We start from the raw sequence: 21,261 nt of genomic DNA, 5'->3' as shown, positions 1-21,261 counted from the left end.
GAAATATAATAATAATGTTTGTTGCTATAGTCGAGGACCCGTATACTCGAAACCCTTTGAAAGGTATATAAACGCGTTCCCCTACATCGGTATCACGCCTATCTAGCCGGTAAATATTTTGGCATATCGTTCGTAATACACTACCGAGCTACAAAGCTATTCCGACCTAATCACAACTGCAAAGGTACGCAATTTATCCTGCGGTACTTATTACAACGTCCCAGGGTTTACCGTTCACCATGCGATAATTATTATAATTACTCGCGGTACATATTATTTCACCAGGTCGAATGCACAATTATTTCCGTCGGTACAATTTACCTCTTCGTAAAAAATTTTCGGGCTAACATTTTGGTCCTTTATGTTAATGAAAATTAGATAATGTTATGAAAAAAAAAAAAAAAAAAAAACGGAGTGTACGAGGTATAGGATCAGAGTCTCTTTGACTTCATAATTAATTATCCTCTATCACACGTTTACGGCGAGTGAAAATTATCCTCGTTTTGTTCTTTAACCCGTTATCACTTTTGATTTATACACGTTTTTACAGATTTTGACATACACGCGTGTCAATTGTTTCACAGCTTGTGTAAAAGTGTGGAAATAGAAACGCGGATAGTCGCAGAGTGTGTAAGGATAATGTTGAGAGGTATTTCGTAAAGGTAACACCTGTGACACCATTATCATTGCTTACTGGCTCAGGGGGTAGCTTATACACCCTTACAGCTGAACTATAATGTTATAACCCGACCACGTCATCGCCCGGCTGTTTCCAGCCTCGAAAATAGGAGCTAAGCTCTCTGTTCAGTCGAATGTGAACGAAATTAATTCGTCGAAATTATTGTCCCGATTATTGTATCGCTACAACTGTGCACAGAATTCCCTGATTAATGAAATAATCAGTCCAACCCGTGAAATAATTGTCGATGAAAAAATTCCTGCGAAACCGTGCGATGCTGCAGGATTACGTAGGTATAACCAAAGTTCGCATGAATAGCTGAGCCTGCGGAAACGGGGAAAATCCATTTGTACGATCACAAGTAGACCGCAAATGTACAGCCGAATCTGTTCGCCAACTGCGGAATTTCTGTGTATATATATAATCGTATAGATATATATTCAAACCATAAGCCAACAATCATATTAATTGGCGAAGCCACTTGTGGTATAATTGCTGCAGCTGCAACGCGCGGTGTTGTTTAATATCGCAATTGGCCCCGTTGATTGTTTTCATTCATTTAGATTACCATTGGAACGAAGCCCGACGATTTTTAGAGCATAATTATTTGATTAGTGATATGAAATTTCCGTCGATTTCGATGTCAGTCCACTCGTCGAGTCGAACAGGTGAATGGCATAAGCGAGAAGCTCGACTTTGCGCCAGTTTTGAATCTTCAAAATTTCACTCTGGTACGTATATTATACAATACCATTGTGCGTCGCCGGTAATTATCTTCACGCGTCATTGCCTCCTTTCTAACGCCGACGCGTTGCTCACAGATAACAAACATTCTCCCTCTAAGCCAAATACTCCGTATTCAAGATTATTGTAATAAACGGTAGTAAATTAACCGTGAAAAATTAATGACCCAAACCTGAAATAAAACAGAAAATGTAAAGACCTTATACATCTATATACATATGTATATACATAATATGCAAAGGCTAGTCATATGCTGGAAAAACTCGGTAATGAAACAGATTTGCTTCAGAAAAGATCCCGTTTTCACTTCCGGCACATCGGATTTTCGCGCAAGATATAAAAATAAGAAATTCTATTACCCCAATCTCTGTTGACCCTACTTTTTTTCGAACTATACAAAACTTGAAGATTTGTTCGTCAATCTTTTGTTCAATCTGGACAATTTCCATGTTAGGTTAATTTCTGAACAACTAGAGCAGATTTCCGCTTTTTTTAAATCCCGAATTGATCCGACTTCTTTCTTCTAACTCAAAGCTTGAAGATTTGTTCGTCTAACTTTTGTTCAAACTGGACGCTTTCCATCTTAGATTAATTTCTGGACAACTTGAGCAGATTCCCGCCTCTTTTTTAAATTTTCAATCAGATGTTCGTCGTATCAACTGTAAAATCTCGCAAGTTCTACCGACTAACATATACGAATCTCTAAACGAAGAGGGTCCTTTGAGGATTGATTTGACATATCTGTAAAATTCGTTTCCTTTTGCCAAAGAACGACTGCACAGGTTTGAATATTGGACGTGCGAAGCAAGCTCGGCTTACATTCATTTTCTAAGCGAAATCCGCAAGATCTGAAATCATTGCAATCTGCATAATGGCCAGTTGGCGTGCCCCGCAATCCATTCCCAACCCCTGACCTGGGACAACACGAGCTCCGTCGTCACTCGGGGTATGCTGCTGTACACTTGAGGACAACGAATCTGAGGCAGTTCATTTTTAACACTAGACAGTTATGTTGGCAGCACGGAGAAACCTGCAGCGCCACAGTCGGCCGAGCGCGAAACTAACTCAATCTCAATAAACGTAACATAACCCATGACCGTCGAATCTAACCTTAAAATACGCGTCAATCTAACAAGTCATTGTCTCCGCGGTATTCTAAGGTTAGATTCGACGGTCATGGGTTACGTTATGTTTATTGAGATTTGGTTAGTTTCGCGCTCGGCCGACTGTGGCGCTGCAGGTTTCTCCGTGTTGCCAACATAACTGTCTAGTGTAAAAAATTAGCCGTCTCAGATTCATCCAAGTGTACCCAGATGGTATTTAGGTTCCAGGTATACGTGTGGGTGAGGAAACAGCTCGAGAGCCCTAATCGATCGAGAAAATACTTACAATTAGTACCTACATGCTCGGCGATATTAGCTGCGCGCTGCAGCGCAGAAACGTCGTATGTGCTTAATTGTCCGGTGTTCGGGGATTTTCCGAACACAATTTACGGCTCGGAAACTCATTTCTTTCCTTCCGTTTTCAGAGAAAGCTGTGAAAATCGCTCCAACATCATTATAATATATATTTTCGCGCCGTTTCTATCCGGTGGCTTTTCTTTAAGAGGGTCATAACACAGATCACAGATTTGAAAAAATGTAAACCCAGTTATCGGTTATCATTTTCGACGTTGAGGTGAAAGATGAATTATCTACGACTGTGTATAATGTCTATAAATGTATGTTCGCATGTCCGCAGTATAATGCAATAAAGGCTACAAATTTCCTAAAACGTAATTCAATGGGCCAATAAAACGAAGCTTTCAGTTTCAATCGAGCTCCTTGAAAGGGCAAATCAAGTATTGAGGTGCTTTTACGGGGGAAAATCTATTTCACTGGCAAACTAAATTGTATCCCCGGATTTCTCTGGCTTGAGTGACTCGAAGTCTTCTTTCTTCCTTAGGTATTTCTTCTTTCCTTTCTCTTCCTCTTTTTATCCACTGAATAATTCCGAACTGACTACAGTGACAAGAAAACCGTATATTATAGTTGCATAACCGCTTATAAGTATCGGTGACTTGATAATCCGAATTGAATATAATCATAATTTATTTCTAAGGCGAAAATTTACTCAACACATGCTGCAGGCGAGTTCCGAACTTATAATCTCTGGGTTCGGTTGAACTTTGGCGCGGCTTCGAAGTACAACATTTCGGAATTGAAAATGATCTTTCGACGCGAAACTAATTCACCAAACTTTAGAGCGAGAAAATGGAATCGCAGCTTACGTGTCGATTGAATATTGCGAATTTAGTCAATTTACAAAGAGAATTGGCAGCATGAGATTTTCGACATATAAAACAGCATATGAAAATTGGATTTATTGTTTCCGTATGAATTGGAAAAATATATAGGTACATTAAACTCATCGTTACTACAACTATGTATATATTTATGAAAGTTTCATGGTGAATCTGTGATATCGTCTAACAAATCAATGGCGTAAAACCATCCAAAGCAAATCCTCGAAGTAATTGTACAAATTGCCACTGATCAATTGATCCACTGATTGACCAATTTTAAATTGAAACGAACGGCCAATTTCTCTGGTAATTGATAAACAATTGGCTGGATGCGAATCGTTCGTAAGCGTGAGACATACGGATACGGATATAACTGTTTTCGCATTTTGTCCGTGTTTCTATTTACTCGCGAAACATCCGGCAAATTGATGATCAAGCTCTAAGGTAGAATCGGATGAGCAAGAATCCTTTACGGTTACATTATACATACGACGGATCGTTCCTACAGAAGCGGTAAATGAAACATTCATTGGAATTAATTAGAATTATCCGTGGCTGTATACCGTTACGAAAACCAGCGTGAAGGGAGCTTTGAATAGGCTGTATAAGCGCGCCATTAAAGGCGCTGCTACAGGGATAAATACAAGAGTTTCATTTGTTTTTATTATTTTTCCCTTTCGCATTAACCTGCCCGCAGCGTGGAGTTGCGGAGCTGCGAAATGAAACAAGGCGTGTTTCTTTACCTCGTGACTAATAGCTCTTTGTCGTTAACCATTGTCTCGACCCCACGGCGTGCAAACGCCCTCAACGAACGCAGCCCTCCCCCACCTGTAACTACGAAACAATCCAATTTCTGCCCAACCCCGGCGTACGAAAGAGATTTTTCACTCAAAACGCCGCGCCCTTTCTATTTTGTTTATTTATCATATATTTTTTTTTTTTTTTTTCAATTATTCACCCACCGTGCTGAATCGTGATACTTCAGAGATTGAGCGTTTCTGTAAGACACACTTTCACTTGTATTTGCTCAAATCTCTGACGCGGTAATAATTTTCCAATGAACAAGCGTGTCGGTAAAATATTTCATCGATGAGTTGCATAGGCGCAAAATCAATATGGTTGCCATCACAGACTGCGCGCTTCGAGTTTTATTTCGACGCTTAGAGTCTATTCGACGTGCAGGAACCAGTAATGACCACTTCACGTTAAACAAAACGATGGCAAGAATCCTTTCGTTACAATTTAACCATCGTCAATGGCGTAACGATTGCAAATTCAGCTCGCGAAATATCTCCATGTAATATGTTTGTACGCGTACAACACGTCTGTCTGTTCTCTGCATGATTCATGCTTATAACCCACATGATTACGTGAATTGTCTTCCCGAGTATGCGAGTATTATTCGAATATATGTATATGAAACATCAGACAACGCACGAGATGTACGAGGTATGAAAAAATATATCGCTGCGTGTTGAAATGAATTTTTAATGCTTGAAATCTCGCGTCGCTTGTACAGCTGATATTGAAGTAAAATATATGGTTATATTTTAAAAGGTAATATTTCAGCCGTACTTAAACCCTAATCTGACAAGGTAAATCCGCCTTACAATAATAATTCTAATCCCGGGCTTTCTACGATGCTGTGTATATACGTGCATGTATACATACAGGAATATCAAAAAACTATAACGGGGTGGGAAGATTTTAAAGCAAATACCCTGCTACATTCCTTCACTTATTTCCTGCCCTCAAATTGCTAAATCGGTGACAAGATCTCAATTCGGATTGAAATTCTTTGTACGATCAGGGCATGAAATTTCAACGATACAACAACGGTGACATAGAATTTCCTATCCAGTACGATTCTTAATTTCGTTGTGAATGAAGACCGAGGGGTGCAGAGAGGTTGAATACCTGCTGGGTATAAACCTGGAGTAATATCGTTCATTAATCAAAGTTATATCTCCATGAGCAGCGTATATGGTGCTCAGGTGTACCTACATATATTATATTTATACCTGCAACAGCAGCCGGAATATTTTCCGAAATTAACGAGATATATAAGACTCGAAATCGCGATTACATCGAAAAGTAGACGTTCCGGCGGAATTCCCAACTCAATTCCAGCTCAACCGTGAAGAACATTAATAAACATTATGCTGCATACGTATGAACGCGCAGCACCGTACAGGTCTAAATATTTCGTCAGTAAGTATTTATCGAGTGAGCTATACGTACGAGCCGCCCTGCAGGCTCTCATCTGGGTCTCTTACTGACTCGACGCGGCAAACCGTTCGCTCTCACTTATACTTTACGTGAATAAATTAACTCCGGACACGGATGTCGCGCATGAGAAGCTTATGCCTTACGAATATATCTCTCCGGCGTTTCTAATCTACCGTAGAAATTCGAAGTTCCTCTGTCGCCAAACGCGAATAATCCGCTTCTCGATCCGAAATACCGAATGTAACGGAAGCTGTTCGTTAACTCAAGGTCAGTGAACTATTTCGCAAGCTGAATTCACGGCTCTTAGACGTTTATCGCAGTTCAAAATACGGCTAATCTATTCTTGCCATCCTTTTCTTGGACGTAGTGCCTCGTTCAATAATTAACAAGTGCAGAAACTAATCGTTCATCGGAAATAAAACGTCAGGTGAACGAACGGCGGCCATTGATGTTACTTCTCTCAGCGTTTCAGTTCCAAAATCGTTTCGAAGAAATTTCAAAATCCACAAAAAATCGTGCGAATCTCGTGTGCTTTCGAATAAATTGAACGGCTTTCCATTCGACTCGTGGATATATAGATAGTATTAGAAGGAGTAAAATTTGCAGAAGATATTTCTGTTTGCAACCGCTAATTTATCGATGGATTATCATTTTCTCGTCTATTGCGAAGAGCTGGGAGTTAAGTGAACCCAATTCTATATTAAATTCGTCGGTTTTAAGCCGCCAGAAATAAGTGTCGTCGGGACGAGCGTCGTGTATACATATAAGCAAAGATGTTGTAAATGCGCAGACTCGCGAATGAGACAAAAGGTCGATGAGGAAAGTGCTTAATGAACATGGAATAGAGACGATTCAAGGGTTAAAATTAGAACCTCATCTCGCTGCTGGTTACGTATGTATAACCTATAGGAGACCAGCATAATCTGATTCGATTCATCCCCGGATTCCAGCATATCTGGTGCCTTGAAGATTCAACGCCGATCGATATCTCGAGAGGTGGAATGAATTCGCTAAATACAAAACGACGCAATCGCAAATTCGGAATCCATTCGTTTGTGTTCTGCGACAAAAAAATCTGAGAGAGAAATGAGAAGAAGAGTGGAATAATTATAAGGCATAGCTCAAAGTCACACTCGCCCACGAAGTGCTCGCGGAGAGTTTTTCTTTTTAACGTACTTATATAAAATGAGGAGAAATTAGCAGTTCAGCCGGTGCCTTCGGGGCTCGTAGGGCGACAAAAAAGTTTGCTTGTTAACGGTTAAATGCGCACCTCAAACAAGCCGATTTGTTCCTTTTACCATTTTCCCTTCTGAGTTTAAGTACGTACCTGTATGTATTTCAGTTGGCACGTCGCGAATGTGTGCGGAATTTTCGTTTATTTATTTTTCACGCTATCCATACCTCGACATTACGTACGAATGAATTAAGGATCCTGCTACAGAGCATATCTGACTCTGGTTGGTCTCGTTCAAGGTATGCAGAGCACAGGACTGCGATATATATGGATATATTCTACGACCAACAAAGGAATTCGAAGTCGTGCCAACACAGATGCATCGTTTCCCATTAAATTCAAAATAGAACCTTACCAACTGCACGGAGACGAATAAAACGTAGAAACGCACTGGAGCCTTGAATGGCACGATTATTTCCGTAGAGGAATTTCGTTCATCGTTCCGTCTTTGACGGTGCGTCGCGACGTCATCCTTGATACAGTGATTACAGATATTCGCTATTGTTTATAATAAGCTTACGAACACATTTGCTTATACTGGAATCGGTTGATTAGCGTTATAAAATTATCAAATGGTGAATTAACTTGTCTAACAGGATGTCTATGCATAAGTCAACCGAGAGAATGCTGGATGTAATCAAATACTAATACTTTGGTGCGACGGTCATACCTACTATTTAACGGAATAAGCAATGCTCGAAGCAATTAACCGCAGCGGGTTTTCATATGGTAAAATAGCTAGACCACCATGTAGACCCACGTATATTCGTCTCTCCGCATGTTAGAGAGACAACAAAGAGAAAGGTGGTGGGTACATACGGACGCAGTAGGAAAATGGTCAACAATTATTCTCCTGAATTCCTACGTTGAAGTTTGCCGCTAGGGGTTGAAATTAGTTTAATTGTCTTAATTGGTCAAATACGTGTACGCCAGTATGAATATGCATACAGTTATGGTTATTTCATTATTATCCTAATTTCTCTCCTGCATGGGTACGAGAGTCAGCCCCTAAAGCTATACACACGCAGTGTCTATAAAGCTCCTCGCCCGGCGGATCATCCCAGCAACATAATGCATCCTACATCACGATATTTTAATAGAAAGTCTAAAAGAAAATTGTAAATGAGGTAAAATGAAACTGAAGATGTTAATAGCGTTGGACTGCCTCCACTTATATCTTAGAGACACTAAATACGATAATTAAGTAAATTATGGCATCATTGAATCGCCAGACTTGCGGGACAAAAGGGGGTCGTTTTTTTCCATCTCCTCATTCCTAGTTAAATTGTAATACCGACTTTGATAACAAATGGCCGGGCCAGATCCTAGCAGATTTCATTTTAAGTATGCAAATGAGATTTTAACCTACACTTCGGTCTCGCTTCGGGCTGCTCCGCGCTACCGCGCGTCGTGAAGGAGGCTGCGCTTCGCATTACAACTAATGATACCCGGGGAGAACATCTGAGCTTGCACACAATTTATTTCAACGCGTCAAGACTGTCGGGTTTCATTTTTATTCTGAACGTACCGTATTTCAAGCTTAGAACCCCGAAGGCATACTTTTTCTCTTTATAAAACGCACAAAAAACAAAACGGAAGAAGAAAAAATTACTGTATTATGTACTCGACGTACAGGTATTTGACTGTGACCGTATCCATACAGTATTGTTTTTTATTCAGAGTGTTTTGCTCCCCTTAGACGTAGACTACAAGCAATGCAGACATGCAAGAGCAAGCTCATGTGCACACGTACTTTGGAGTCTACAAATTCACAAACCGAATTTTCGTTACTCGAACTTTTAGCGAACTTATAATAACAACTCAATTATTCTAGCCATTATTTCATTCCGAATAAAGTACCGCCGAATAATTGATGAGCGATGAAAATATTCACACAGGCAAAATAAAAACGCAGGTGTATGAACGGCGGCCATTTTGATTTCGTCTGAGCGTATAATTGGCCACCTTTTAAACTGGCAATTAAATTTATGGTATTATCACACGCCAAACATTATTAGATCCGAAAAAGAATTTTCACAAGAAGGTCGTACAATGAATTCAAATCGATTCGAATGAGATCTGATTTTTATCGTTGAAGTATTGGGTACCTAGGACCAAGTGGCGTTGTACTTAATACTGCAGTGCAGGATTTACAAGCATATACTGCAGGTGTACGTAGGTCGTACGGAAAGATACTACCAACATGACTGTGACAAGTTTCACGCCAAGTCCATTAATACTTGAGCGGGTGTCCCAGTAATTCGGTCAAGTCTTCCCTAGAGGCTGGTCCCTGGTACAATACGTACCGGGTGACGGATTTGAATTTATCCCACGCGTAGTCGTGATTCTCGCCGAATCGATACGCACGCCGGTAACGGCAAGTTTGCAAATGAAGCTTGTTTTCCAAGACCGAAGTTGAATTGACTGAAATATAACAATCTTGCACTCATTGTCCGCGTAGATTATCGCTCGGAAATAAATAAAAAAATCCCTGCAATATCGTGTAACGATTTGAATTCGCTTAATTTGAGGGAATGGACCTGGGGCAAGATTTCAACACTTCTATTATCACTCCTAACGTGGTTCTATCCTAATAACCGATCACCCTGTACATATGCCGGAGCATGACATTAAGGAGGAATGTGTGCACGCGGTCATCAGGTTGTTACGATGTACGCAGTACAATACAGGCTCGGCTGACCATCATTCAACCAAATGACTTCTCGAACTTGTGGTTAGTTAGATCCTTAATTATTCAAACTTGACCATGGGACCCTGAATTTGCGGTACGCATCAAGTATTCCATCACCGTAGTAAGAAGCATTCTTCGGTGTTCCAGATTGTATTGAGATTTATTGAAATTCTGCAGCGACTGATGAGGTATCAGCAAAAACGGAATAATTAATTGCTTGTTTTTAATAAGACTGAAAGGTTTGTTAATGCATTCGAATATTTTATTCTTCCTCTCCATTATTTGGTAGGTATATAGAGCAGCTGCTACTGCCAGGCGAGGACAAGTTTTGAGAAAAATCAAGTCACCGCGAGCGGACTTAAAGAATGAAAAATTAAGGTAGTGACCTGACGGGATCTGAAACAAAGCGGTGTCAGACGCACACAACTGCTGGGTAGAGTGGGAATCAAAGAGCGAGAAGGAGAGTGGAAGGGGATCAAGAGCTGATGCGAGAGAGAAAGAGAGAAAACAATGAAAAATGTTCATTAGCCGTGGAAAATCAAGTGTCTTTATTCTATGCTTGACAAGCCTCGTATATACTCTTCCCATTGTTTTTATCTCATCGTAAAAATCCCCAACGTAGGTGGACTCGCTGTATCAACGCCAAGCTACGTCGTTTGTCACCGGCGAGCTCGGCTTGTTTTATACCTCAACATCACCGTTGATACTTACTGCACGTTTCAGCTGCTCTGGTACTTTAATGCGATAAAAACGTTCAATAATCCATCTCAAGGACTTTCGGAAAAAATTAAGAGTGATCAACCGATGCTCTTAAAAAAACATACCAGCCATTTTCTGTCGTTAATATTATTATTATCATACCGTCCACGCTCGAAAAAGAGAAATTCTAATTAAATTGAGGTAGTGAGTCAAGGAGCGTTGAATAAGAACTTGGAGTTTCCGATACTTGAATCATCAGCGTAAATGAATAATTACAGAGACAACTGCGAGGACCAATCTTTTGTTTGTACCCAACATTGCAGGCTACATGACCTTATCAAACGCAACCCACGGAACGTCTGCGAATGGTTGGTAGTGGTAAATAAGGGAAATTGAACGTGGTGCTAAGTAGCGGCATTATCGCGAACTGTTTTGCCCATGTTACCGTTCTACTTATTACCGATTTATTAGCACCATTGATTAGTCATATCATATCAAAAGACTAGTCTTATGGGGATTCTTCTGTTGCAAAAAATTAATGGTAACTTACCCACATCAAGGGTCATAGCAGATCAATACGCGACCTGTAGTACCGGTGCTGATGATTGACATATCGGCAAAGATGTTCTCTTTTTTTTTTTTTTTATTTCATGTGCTAGAAAGAGACTGTGAATCTGTTATTATCGACTGGACATCGCAGCAAAGTCTTATTGTTAGCTCACTAACATCATGAGGGTGAAATATGTAAATTACCGACCAACAAGCGCAGTTGGCTACCTGAAGCTGTAGGAAATATTACGTTTTTCAACAGGATGCAGTTACTCGATGATAGCATTCTCCGACTCGAAATATATGTATGGAACTAATTTTCGAGAGTTCTTTGTATGCCTTGGGTATACAACGCCATGGTATCAAGTGCCTCAGAGTATTGAGCCAATTTAAATAGCCGTTTAAGGACTATGTTCTACTCGCTGGTTTAAAAAAATTTCGAATTATTTAACTTCTTATTAATCAATTTTAATTGTAATTCGATAAAAAGAATTAATTAAATCTATCCGCAAATTCTTTCTCGATTCAAGGATCTTATATTAGAGCACTTATTTTGCAACATTTTTTTTTTTAATTTTCTTTTTGTTAAATAAATTTATCGTTTTATGAAAATTAAAAAATCGAGATTCGATTTATATCTTAAATAATTCATCACACCTATCTTGGTGGATCATCTGTTTCGATTGTCTCAATTAGGAGTCACTGAACATTGTTCATCTCACTTCCCGCAGTAGAAAACATGGTTCACACGCTAGGATGGTTCCAAATGAGGAACATTAGACATTCCTGATTTCACCAACTCACTAATTAATAAAATCGAAATTCTACCGAATATCCTTGTGGATTTACTATCACGATTGTTCTCGAGCAAAAACCATTTGACATTGTCAATTTCACAATCCTTTATTTTATCCAAACCGAAAAACGGACACCCGAGGACAGGCTCGAGATCTTTGAGATCAAGTATAGATGAAAACCTAAAGGAGCTACTAAAAGCAACTGGAGGAACTATGGTGGAAATTTTACACGAAACATTACAAAATTCGCTAGATATCCACGAAAGGACAAACGAGAATGATTCGAAGGGTGTTGTTTTGAAACTCATGGATCGATTCGTGCGGAAATTTTTGAGAGCAACATATTGAGATCTTTTCCATTGTCAACTTGTTCAATAAATCCTAATTACTACGATTCTATCCGTCGCTCAATTTCTCTGATAAGTTTTATTTTTATTCATTTAATTTTTTTTTTTCACGTTTACAAATTTTGATTATTAATTGAATGAAAATTGTATAATTAATAAGGAAGTGGTCGCAAGGGTGATGTGTATAAAATTATTTATAGCTACTTGAATGGCAAAAACGTATGATTTATTTGCCGCAACGGCTCGAGTCACATGATCGTATGAGTTTGTTACAATCTAAAAAACACACATTACAACTACTTAAGGAATATTATTTCCAATTATTCGTACCAATGTGGAAGCTAACACCTGACGTTCGAAAGTAACGTGCGCGTATATCACCGAGGTCTTATTAATTTCGACAAACATTCGTATATGTATATCATGTAAGGCCGATCGTCATCAATGTTTTTCAATTTCCCTTTTTTTTTTTCAAGAAAAAAGAAAAATGAACCAAAAGAATGTTGCTCGTCGTTAAAATCCTAGACTAATTTAAAAAAAAAACAAAAAATACAAATAACGCCGTAGGTTTTTTTTTTCAAAGCATTTAATGACAATAATATTATAATTATTATGTTGATAATAGATGATTGATCGATAGCGTTAAGCAGCACCAAATTCAAGTAGGTACTTTCAGCTCTCGCTAGTCAATTCCTTCAGCCTGAGGAGGTGTATTGAGCAAAAGAAAACGTTTATATGTATGTATGTTTGTTTAGGGGAAGTAAGTAGGTATATATAGTCGAAAAACAAATAAATAAACCAGCGAGGTAAAAATATAATAATAATCGTTTGTATAAAAACCTAAAATTAAGACTCACACATGAACTAATTATCTATTACAATATTAGTTATCTTAAGGCGATACCGAAAACGATCTCACGCGTATACGTGCACAGAAACATGGCGTCGTGGTATCAAATCGAGAAAGGCTTTCTCTCCGAATCACGACGAGTTGCTGTTCAAAAATCCACGAAATCGGTGATTTCTGACTCTGCCAATAACGGAAAAGTAACGAATGTCTCAATATTGTCAAACAAAAACGTGAAACAATAGATATAGTGGGCTAAAGTGGCGAGGTGGACTAAGCCTATGAGTAATGGCAACAACAAAGCTAGCAGATGAAACTTCCAGAACACAAAACTACAACAGCTCAGCGAGTGGTGCGTTTCCAAGTCCTAAGTCCGAGAAGATGTTTCGAAGAACAGTTTTATTTTCAAATGCCACACTATATTCAAGAAACAACATCGTTCGAAACTTTTAAAGATCTTTAGAGCTTGATTGACAGTCACCGAGTTTAAAATCAATTTCGAAACAGATGAAAGACGGAATTTCCTCACTTTTGACGCCACAACGGCAGCTGTGTTTTATGTGTTGAGATCGACTCTGACTACCCATGTATATGCAGTACCTACATTCCAGTATAAAAAGAGGACTAAACGAATAAAAGAAATATTGAGAAAGATGTTGCATATGACGCATGTGTACAGAAATAGAAACTGAATTAGGATTCTTTCTTTTACATCATGCATGATAATATTATGCATTTGTATCGGGAGGAAGAATATGAAAAGAATAATAATAGTAGTAATAATAATAATAATAATAACCGCATTAATGTAATGGGCGTTTATGACCGCTAGTGTATATAATAATTCATACTGTAGAGCGTAGAATATATACATATATATATATATATATACACACATATATATATATATATATGCATAATCGCAGAGTTTAGCGTTCTACACCTTATAGAATAGGGCAATTATTCTCTAAATGCGATGATTCCGTTAATATTAATAATTAATCTTCAGAATACAATTAGAGTTATTTAGATTACTTTAGTGCTTAAAATTACAGTCAACACATTCAACTATATTATTTAAACCACTGGGCGCCGATTCTTCTTTCTCTCTGATAATTATTAAGATTTTACGTACTACGAAGAGATATAATAGCTAGTATCGTATTATCATACATAAACCATGAAAAAGTGATCAACGCTCGCTTATTTAACATTCGCAATACTGACTGAAGCGTGATTTAAAATAAAAATGTTTTGCTTGTCTTTGCTTCGTTCCTCTTTCAATCTTTACTCCGACGTTTCATTATGTGTATTATTGTTTACAATTACCTTAAATTCTAAAATTATGTAAATTTATCTATAAAGATTGATTACAAGGGTCTCGAAACGTAATGCGAGAATTGAAATATCGATATCTAAAAGAGAGGAGAAAGAAAAGAACGGGCGGAAAATTGAAAACTAAGTACACTCGTGCTTGAAACTTTCACTCTTGAATTTGACGGATGTTTCAACTGGAAGTTTGATTTTTAAATGATTACTGAACTAAGTAAATTATATAAAATTCGGTTAAGCGCAGGTGAAGAATTTAAATTAAAACTAGAGAGAAATTACATTTCAAACAGACAACGTCAGTTTGTTGACCCTTCAATACTAAAGTGATGATGACCAGTGAATAAATAACAGGCATATTGAAACGACGTATCATTCTATTTTCTCTAATGATCTGCAAAGAAACGGTCTCGTTTTTATTCTGAAAAATATAGATACTTTCTCGCACTAATATCATTGTTATTGTACTAAACGTGCATTCGATCAAATTGTAACGACGATTTGATATTTTTACCTTTAAATTGCCTATTTTTATTTCACCTTATTTTTAATGTTCGAAGACAAAGACGAGAACTTAAAAACGAAAAAAAAAAAACTATTCAAACTACGACAAACACCAACAACGACGATGACGACAACGTTTAATCAGTTATTGCTGTACGCACATTTTGTGGCAGTTCAAACTTGATTTACAGGATTTTACTTAAAAACATACGACGGTAAAAGAGAGAGAGACAAAAACAAATTGGTTTACAGCGAGTTGAAAAATCTTGAATAATTCGATATTATTTGTATATCGATTAATGTCAGATCATGAGGTAAGTAGAACATCTAGTAGGTAGTAAGTGTCGTATTGTGAACGCGTTGTAAAAGGGGCTGATTTTTCATCGGCCGCTTTACCCTATGTACAATACTAATGCGTAACACGTAGAAATGCATGAACATACTGTTTGCGTGTATCATACAGTCATTAAAAAATATCGTTATCTCCTCGGTAGTTTGGCAAGCGAGCGCATTGATGTCCCTCTCTCTCTTAAATCGCAAGGAGAGAAAGGTCGGAGGTTATCATTCCTGCCCAATTTACGTTTCATCTATTTCGTTGGACACGATAATTGTTAAGTAGGTAGTTATGGATATCAAGTCGTCCGTCCGTATTAACGGTTCCGGGAATCTTATCGCCATTGGGATAACGACAGGCTATATTAAAACGTAAAAACCTTAGCTACGAAAATATGGCTCGCAATCTTCTCCAGCGTGCTTCGATCAGTGATCTGTTCCTGGCTAATCCCAAGCCCAGTCCTATCTCGAAATCGAAATCCTTGTCGACGGGCATCCCGTGATTTCCTCCGTTGAGGCACGCGACGTCCGAATTTTGAGCAGACAAATTGAAAGCCCTCACGATCCTTAAGGCGGAAGATAGACGTGGCTTGCTGGTCGGCGAACTGAAGACGAGCCGGCGACTCTGCTTCTGGGAGTTGGCGGTGGCGCCGTTCTTTGTCCCGTTCCCGTTACCACTTCCGCATCCGTTTCTCTGACTGTTATTATAGCTATACAGGTGTTTAACTTTACGGCAAAAGGTGGATCGTGGAGGCTTCGCTATAGATCATTGTCGGTATGGTTGTGGCGACATTCCGTTACCAGGTGTAACGTAGTCCCCAATCATCAGACTTGGGTTGACTGGGTAGTGAGACGTGTTGCCGAGGACCAGCGATTGCTGGAAAGTAACACCAAGCTGTAGCGCGAAAGACACGCAGGCAGGCCGATACTTTAGTATTCTGTTTACACGGTTTTACGGGGGTCTGCGTTAAACCAGCTAGCTATAACGATATCCAAGGGAACATGGCACCGTTTTACACATGAAGTTGATAATTTTGAAAGATTTCTTTTTTCACCTTCAGCTCCTATCACCTCTCCTTGCAATCGATAAGGGTCGCGAAACGATTTGAGGCGATAGAAGGTGGAGTTGAAAAACGAATGATTGTCTCTTTTGAAATTATTCCACAAGAATCGGTTGATGCGATAGAAAATCTTGGGTGTTTTTTTTTCTGTTTGTTTTGTGTTTTTTTTTTTAAGTACATGCGTACGAATTGCGAAACTGAAACAGAATTGAGAAATATTACATGATACGAGCACTTGGTATTTCATGAAATTTCAGAAAGAAAACATCATTGTTTGATATACCATTTTACTTCACTTCCCTTCGAACACGCCAAACCTGAGGTAAAGGATATCTAAGCCTAGAGAAAGACTAACAAAACTTGTTACATTGCTTTTGCGAATTTTCATTATCTGACCTGTAAGAATGACTTTGCCGAATTCTTTAAGAAGATGTTACTTTCGTTTTTTTATTTTTTTTATTTTTTTTATTTATTTTTTTTGTCTCGTTTCCCGTTTTTCCAAATCGATTTTCACATCTACCACACACATTACTGTGGATAAAGAGTAGCTAGCTGGTTGAAAGCAACAAGGTTTGTTATACTAACTGTGGCCGGCGACGTAAACATGTTTGGTGTAATTCCACCACCTATAAGCTGTGCTGCCTGCGTGCTGGTTGCCGTTCCGCCTACTCTTCCACGACCTGTACTCGATATTGATCCAGGATGTATGTTAGGCTGACCTCCTGCCACAGAGAAAAACGTAGGCCGTTAATTTTTACGTAATTCCAATAGTGTTTTCTTCCATATCGCTATTGCAGTTTATCTCCAACATATATCTTTCTCTGACGCTAATATTGTGCGTATTATTTCAAGCTGTTGTTTCTTGTGAAAAGAAAAAAACAAGACGACAAAAGTAGTAAAGAATAAACCTAATCGTATCGTTCAACTTTTCAGATTTATGAGAAATACTTCAGCGTGTTGAATCTTCGATTTGCTCGCGGTAAGGTTTCATTATCGAGAGGAGAGGATGCGATTTCTTTTATAGTAGCCAAGAAAAAAAAAAAAAAAAAAAATAGAATTAGGAAACATAAACAACTGCAAATATTGCAATAATTAAACTCGGAGCAAAACGTTACTCAGCAAGTTGAATATTATTCGAGGATACGTTTAACAACAAGGTATTGTGTAAAAGATCATTATTTATTTATAAATTCGCATTTTCCTGTGTTTACTTACAGATAAATTTGAAACAAAGAAAAAAAAACATAAGAAAAGTATACATGATACTCTACAAGTTACACCAGGATACATAAATCGACAAGCTTCGAGCGGTACTTGGGAAAGGAAAATTATTGACAGAGGATTGAACGTAAATCGTTCGATAATTACACAGCATTCAGAAATCATCCCTCAGGGTAAGGAACCTCATGCGTAGAGAATAACCATACTGGAGTAAGGAAAACAACAAGATGAGACAGCAAATACGGGATGAAAAAAAAGACGGGCTTTACTTCAAACAGACAAAGGGCTGGCTAATCTCTTTTATAATTTTCGACAACACAAACTACGATTATCTGAACCAGCTCTTACCTATCGCTAACAAGTTATTCTGATTCACCGCCGAGTTTGTATCCATCGATACCTCGCCAAGACCGTTAACAGACATTCCATTGACCATGTTAACGGCCTGTCGCGCCCCTTGAGCATCAAGATTTGTCCAGTAAGCCTCGCTCGGCGAAGTGTTGTTCAAACCCGGTGGTGGCTGAGCAGCTGCTCCCGTATACCTAAAGTACGGGTTCTTCAAGTCTAAAGTATTGCTGCTAGTTTCCATGTTGGTTCCTTCCAATTTCAGTTCTATCGTAACATCGTAAGATTGTCTGAAAGGTATAAACAGTTAAATCTTTACTACCCATGGATCAGGCAAGTAAAATATCATAGGAGTAACGTTAATAGAACTCTTTACCTTTTGTTTGCGATCAGTATAACTTTGCCAGATAAAAGTTGACCGCTCTTGCAAAATAGGGGATTTTCTAAAAGGCACCGAACCTGATACCAGTGAGTCAGCGGCTCCGTAGGTGCTGTGCTTAGCCAGACTTGTTGAGTACAACCAATAAATGCTACGTCAAACCAAAACGCCAATCCATGACAAGTGCCGCTTTCTAGTATGTGAAAATCGACGTCTATTTCTGTAAACGCAAAAACATTTCCAGTTACACCAAATTAAATTCAAGATTTTTTTCTGTAAACTCGGGTAGCGATGATGAGATCATTTTTGTTCGGTTACCTATTTTATGTAAATCAGTCTCATGTGCTGTCTGAAAATCTACAACATGTCTGACGGATTTTGCCATACATATGCGTATATCAAACGTATCGACTATCGGCTGTCTGAAGTACTCTTTGATGGCGTTGTTTCTCATCGCGGACAAATCAACGCCGTGAAAGCATGTCTGGTACCAAAAATTCGCCTTGTTAAATTGCTCCATGTACAGATTTTCGTCGGAGAACGGGGCAACGTGGAGATCCCCTCGAGATGGAAACATACGACCGCCTGAAAATGGTTTAGTCAGCTGAGCAAAGGTGAATGAGACTATATTCAGCCTTTAAAAACAAAGATAAACGAATGTAAATAAAAAACAAAGACTAATATCGTTCCAGTAAGCGGAGTTACAGTAGCATTTTTCAACATTCTCACCTGGGGCGAGCCACTTCTTTGCGTGAAGATAAGTCTCGAGCATTCTTTCGTTGTACAGCATGTATCCCATTGGTTCGCTGACCACGCAGTCAACGTGTTCAGGTAAATCGATTTCTTCAATTTTACCAGCAATTACAATTATTCTATCCGACAGATTATTCGCGGCAACGAGAAGTTCGGCGTGGTTGGCCATGTTGCTGGCCTCTACTGCGTAAACTTTTTTTGCTCCAGCTTGAACAGCAAAGAATGAAAGGATCCCGGAGCCGGCGCCAACGTCCAGAACAACCTTGTCCTTGAAGTCTGATATATTGCCCAGAATCGCCCGCTGGTATGTGCTTGTCCTTATGTAGTCCTGCATCATGTTTTGCTGCTGGGAAAGGTAGCCGTAAAATTGGAAATACTGCATCGCTGAAGACTCCTCTGTTCTCTCGTTGAATGCCGAAACCCCTTTTCCATTTTTCAACTTTAATATGTTCGAGTGAAAGTTGCGAATATCTGTAATCATTCGTCATAAGTAATGAAATTTGACAAACCTTTATTACCGGCAGATGTAGAGGCGAGGAAATCAAACCTCGTAATTAAACGATCAAACAAATATGATATCCGTTTACCTGTTTCGTTTGCAAATGTGAGCAAAAGGCTCTCCGTATCCAACGTGAAAACGTATCCTAGCGAAGCTACTCTCGAACATTCTGTGCTATGTGTTACTGGGAATTCTAGCAGTGTGATTTTTTCTCTGCTCCCTTGTTCATCTGTTGGAAAATTTCTTTCAATAAACTAATATACGCCCAAACAATGAGTCAGGGATATTCTGTTCGTTATCATAATCAAAGTGCACTTATCCTTTCAGAGATCGCAGAGAACAATGTATTGAAAAAAAATTCCCTTCTATAATTCGCAAGTTCACGTACCTATCAGCATTTACATATTCGTTTCTCAGGATTTTCAAACTTCTCTTACATAAAGCTGTTTCTTCTTTTCATAATTTCAGAACAGCTAATTGAAAACGAATGGGACATAGTTTGACGAACAGTAATATTGATGTGATTTAAAAATTTCACCAATTACCGGTTACAAAGTAACAGCTACTTAAACTTTTGGAAAATTCATAATTCTCACGACTTGTGTGCGCGTGAATTTCCTTCCGAATTTTATATCGTCAAATCTCAGAATGACGAACGTATCAATCGAAAAATCATGAGTCACGATTGCATTTCGTGCAAGAAAAGCTTTGATCCTGTTAAGTCATCTCTCTCATCTCGCTCTCTCTATCTTTCGCTCTCTCACGAATGATATTTCAAGCTTCGTTATCATTGAGGTAGATAAATATTCGGCTCAATCTTGATATTGGAATAAAATAGGGAATCGTTTAAACAATATCTGCAATCTGTTGCTTCGCCTGACAAAATGTAAATTGAAGAGAAAATAATAGAAAAAAAAAACAAAAAAAAAAAAACTGTAGCAAGCCGTAAATCTATTAGAAATCGAACAAATTGTACATCTTTTTGTCCATTGTTTTTTTTTCAGCACGTCTTCTGTTTCTCACATTAAAAATTGTTCGAGAAAGCTCAGCGGTGATCTGGGTACGTATCGGATAAAAGCACGTGATGCGAATTACGGTATTTCCAAACTCGTGCTAAGGGGAAGAAGACGGGCGTCGGGCATCGACAAAGATGTAGGTTAGGTTCGGCGAGCGGGGGTAACGTTATTTCAACGATATTATTGATCGGGTTTAAGAGCATTAAGGGGGCATTACCTGGTATCAATTCGACGCTCAGTCCCTGGGGGTCGTAATTGATGTTAAGAGTGACCGGCTTGTCGTATTTCAGCGTCGACTGTCCATTGTTTGACAAAGTCGATACTGTCACCGTGCGAAATACCTTCGCCATTTTTACCAACTACTACCTAAAACCGCGTGCGTTTTTGCGCGGCTCCTTCTTATAATACCGCTGTTGCTGCTGCTGCTTCTGTTTTCCCTTTCCCACCAAGAGTCCAAGGCTCACTCGCACTCACTCACACGTTCGCTCATATATCTGTCTCTACACCACTCGCCGGTCGTGATTTTACATGGATTTTACACAACTCCAACGGCGACGGGCCACGATTACTCAAGTCTATTATCACCGTTGCTCGTATCTCGGTGTTGAGTTGCGCGTGTCTCCTTCGGCTGCACGGCCCGTTTTTAGTGGTTTACCGGTTCCTGTTTCTCTTACTCGTTACGATGCACGGGTTACCCGCTCTTCCGAGGGGGTTCGGTTG

The 21,261-nt window shown here is 39.0% G+C and overlaps 1 protein-coding gene across 4 annotated transcripts; it reads right to left on the bottom strand.

Annotated features, from left to right (window-relative positions):
* Positions 1 to 13,048: 13,048 nt before the first annotated feature.
* LOC124182203 (histone-arginine methyltransferase CARMER) lies at positions 13,049 to 21,261 on the bottom strand. 4 transcript variants are annotated; one of them, XM_046569143.1, is made up of 8 exons: positions 20,759 to 21,261; positions 19,614 to 19,754; positions 19,003 to 19,497; positions 18,592 to 18,858; positions 18,271 to 18,493; positions 17,898 to 18,184; positions 16,914 to 17,050; positions 13,049 to 16,162 (listed from the first exon to the last, which is right to left on the bottom strand). In XM_046569143.1, the coding sequence occupies exons 1-8, from the start codon at positions 20,889 to 20,891 to the stop codon at positions 16,034 to 16,036; spliced, it is 1,812 nt and encodes a 603-aa protein (XP_046425099.1). In that variant the 5' UTR covers positions 20,892 to 21,261; the 3' UTR covers positions 13,049 to 16,033. The 4 variants fall into 4 exon arrangements, with proteins under 4 accessions (XP_046425099.1, XP_046425101.1, XP_046425102.1 ...); XM_046569145.1 differs by having other exon boundaries at positions 16,955 to 17,050; positions 20,759 to 21,260; XM_046569146.1 differs by having other exon boundaries at positions 13,049 to 16,144; positions 16,955 to 17,050; positions 20,759 to 21,257.

Source organism: Neodiprion fabricii, chromosome 5, assembly GCF_021155785.1.
Source record: "Neodiprion fabricii isolate iyNeoFabr1 chromosome 5, iyNeoFabr1.1, whole genome shotgun sequence".
Classification (NCBI taxonomy): Eukaryota; Metazoa; Arthropoda; class Insecta; order Hymenoptera; family Diprionidae; genus Neodiprion; species Neodiprion fabricii.
The sequence above is the reverse complement of the archived record's forward strand: the minus strand, read 5'-3'. Positions and strand labels throughout refer to the sequence as shown.

Coding starts and splice junctions, on each gene's coding strand:
- LOC124182203 (XM_046569143.1), bottom strand. CDS start 20,891: ATGGCGAAGGTATTTCGCACGGTGACAGTATCGACTTTGTCAAACAAT. Junction 19,755..20,758: donor GAGCGTCGAATTGATACCAG/GTAATGCCCCCT, acceptor ATTTTCCAACAG/ATGAACAAGGGAGCAGAGAA. Junction 19,498..19,613: donor CACATTTGCAAACGAAACAG/GTAAACGGATAT, acceptor GAATGATTACAG/ATATTCGCAACTTTCACTCG.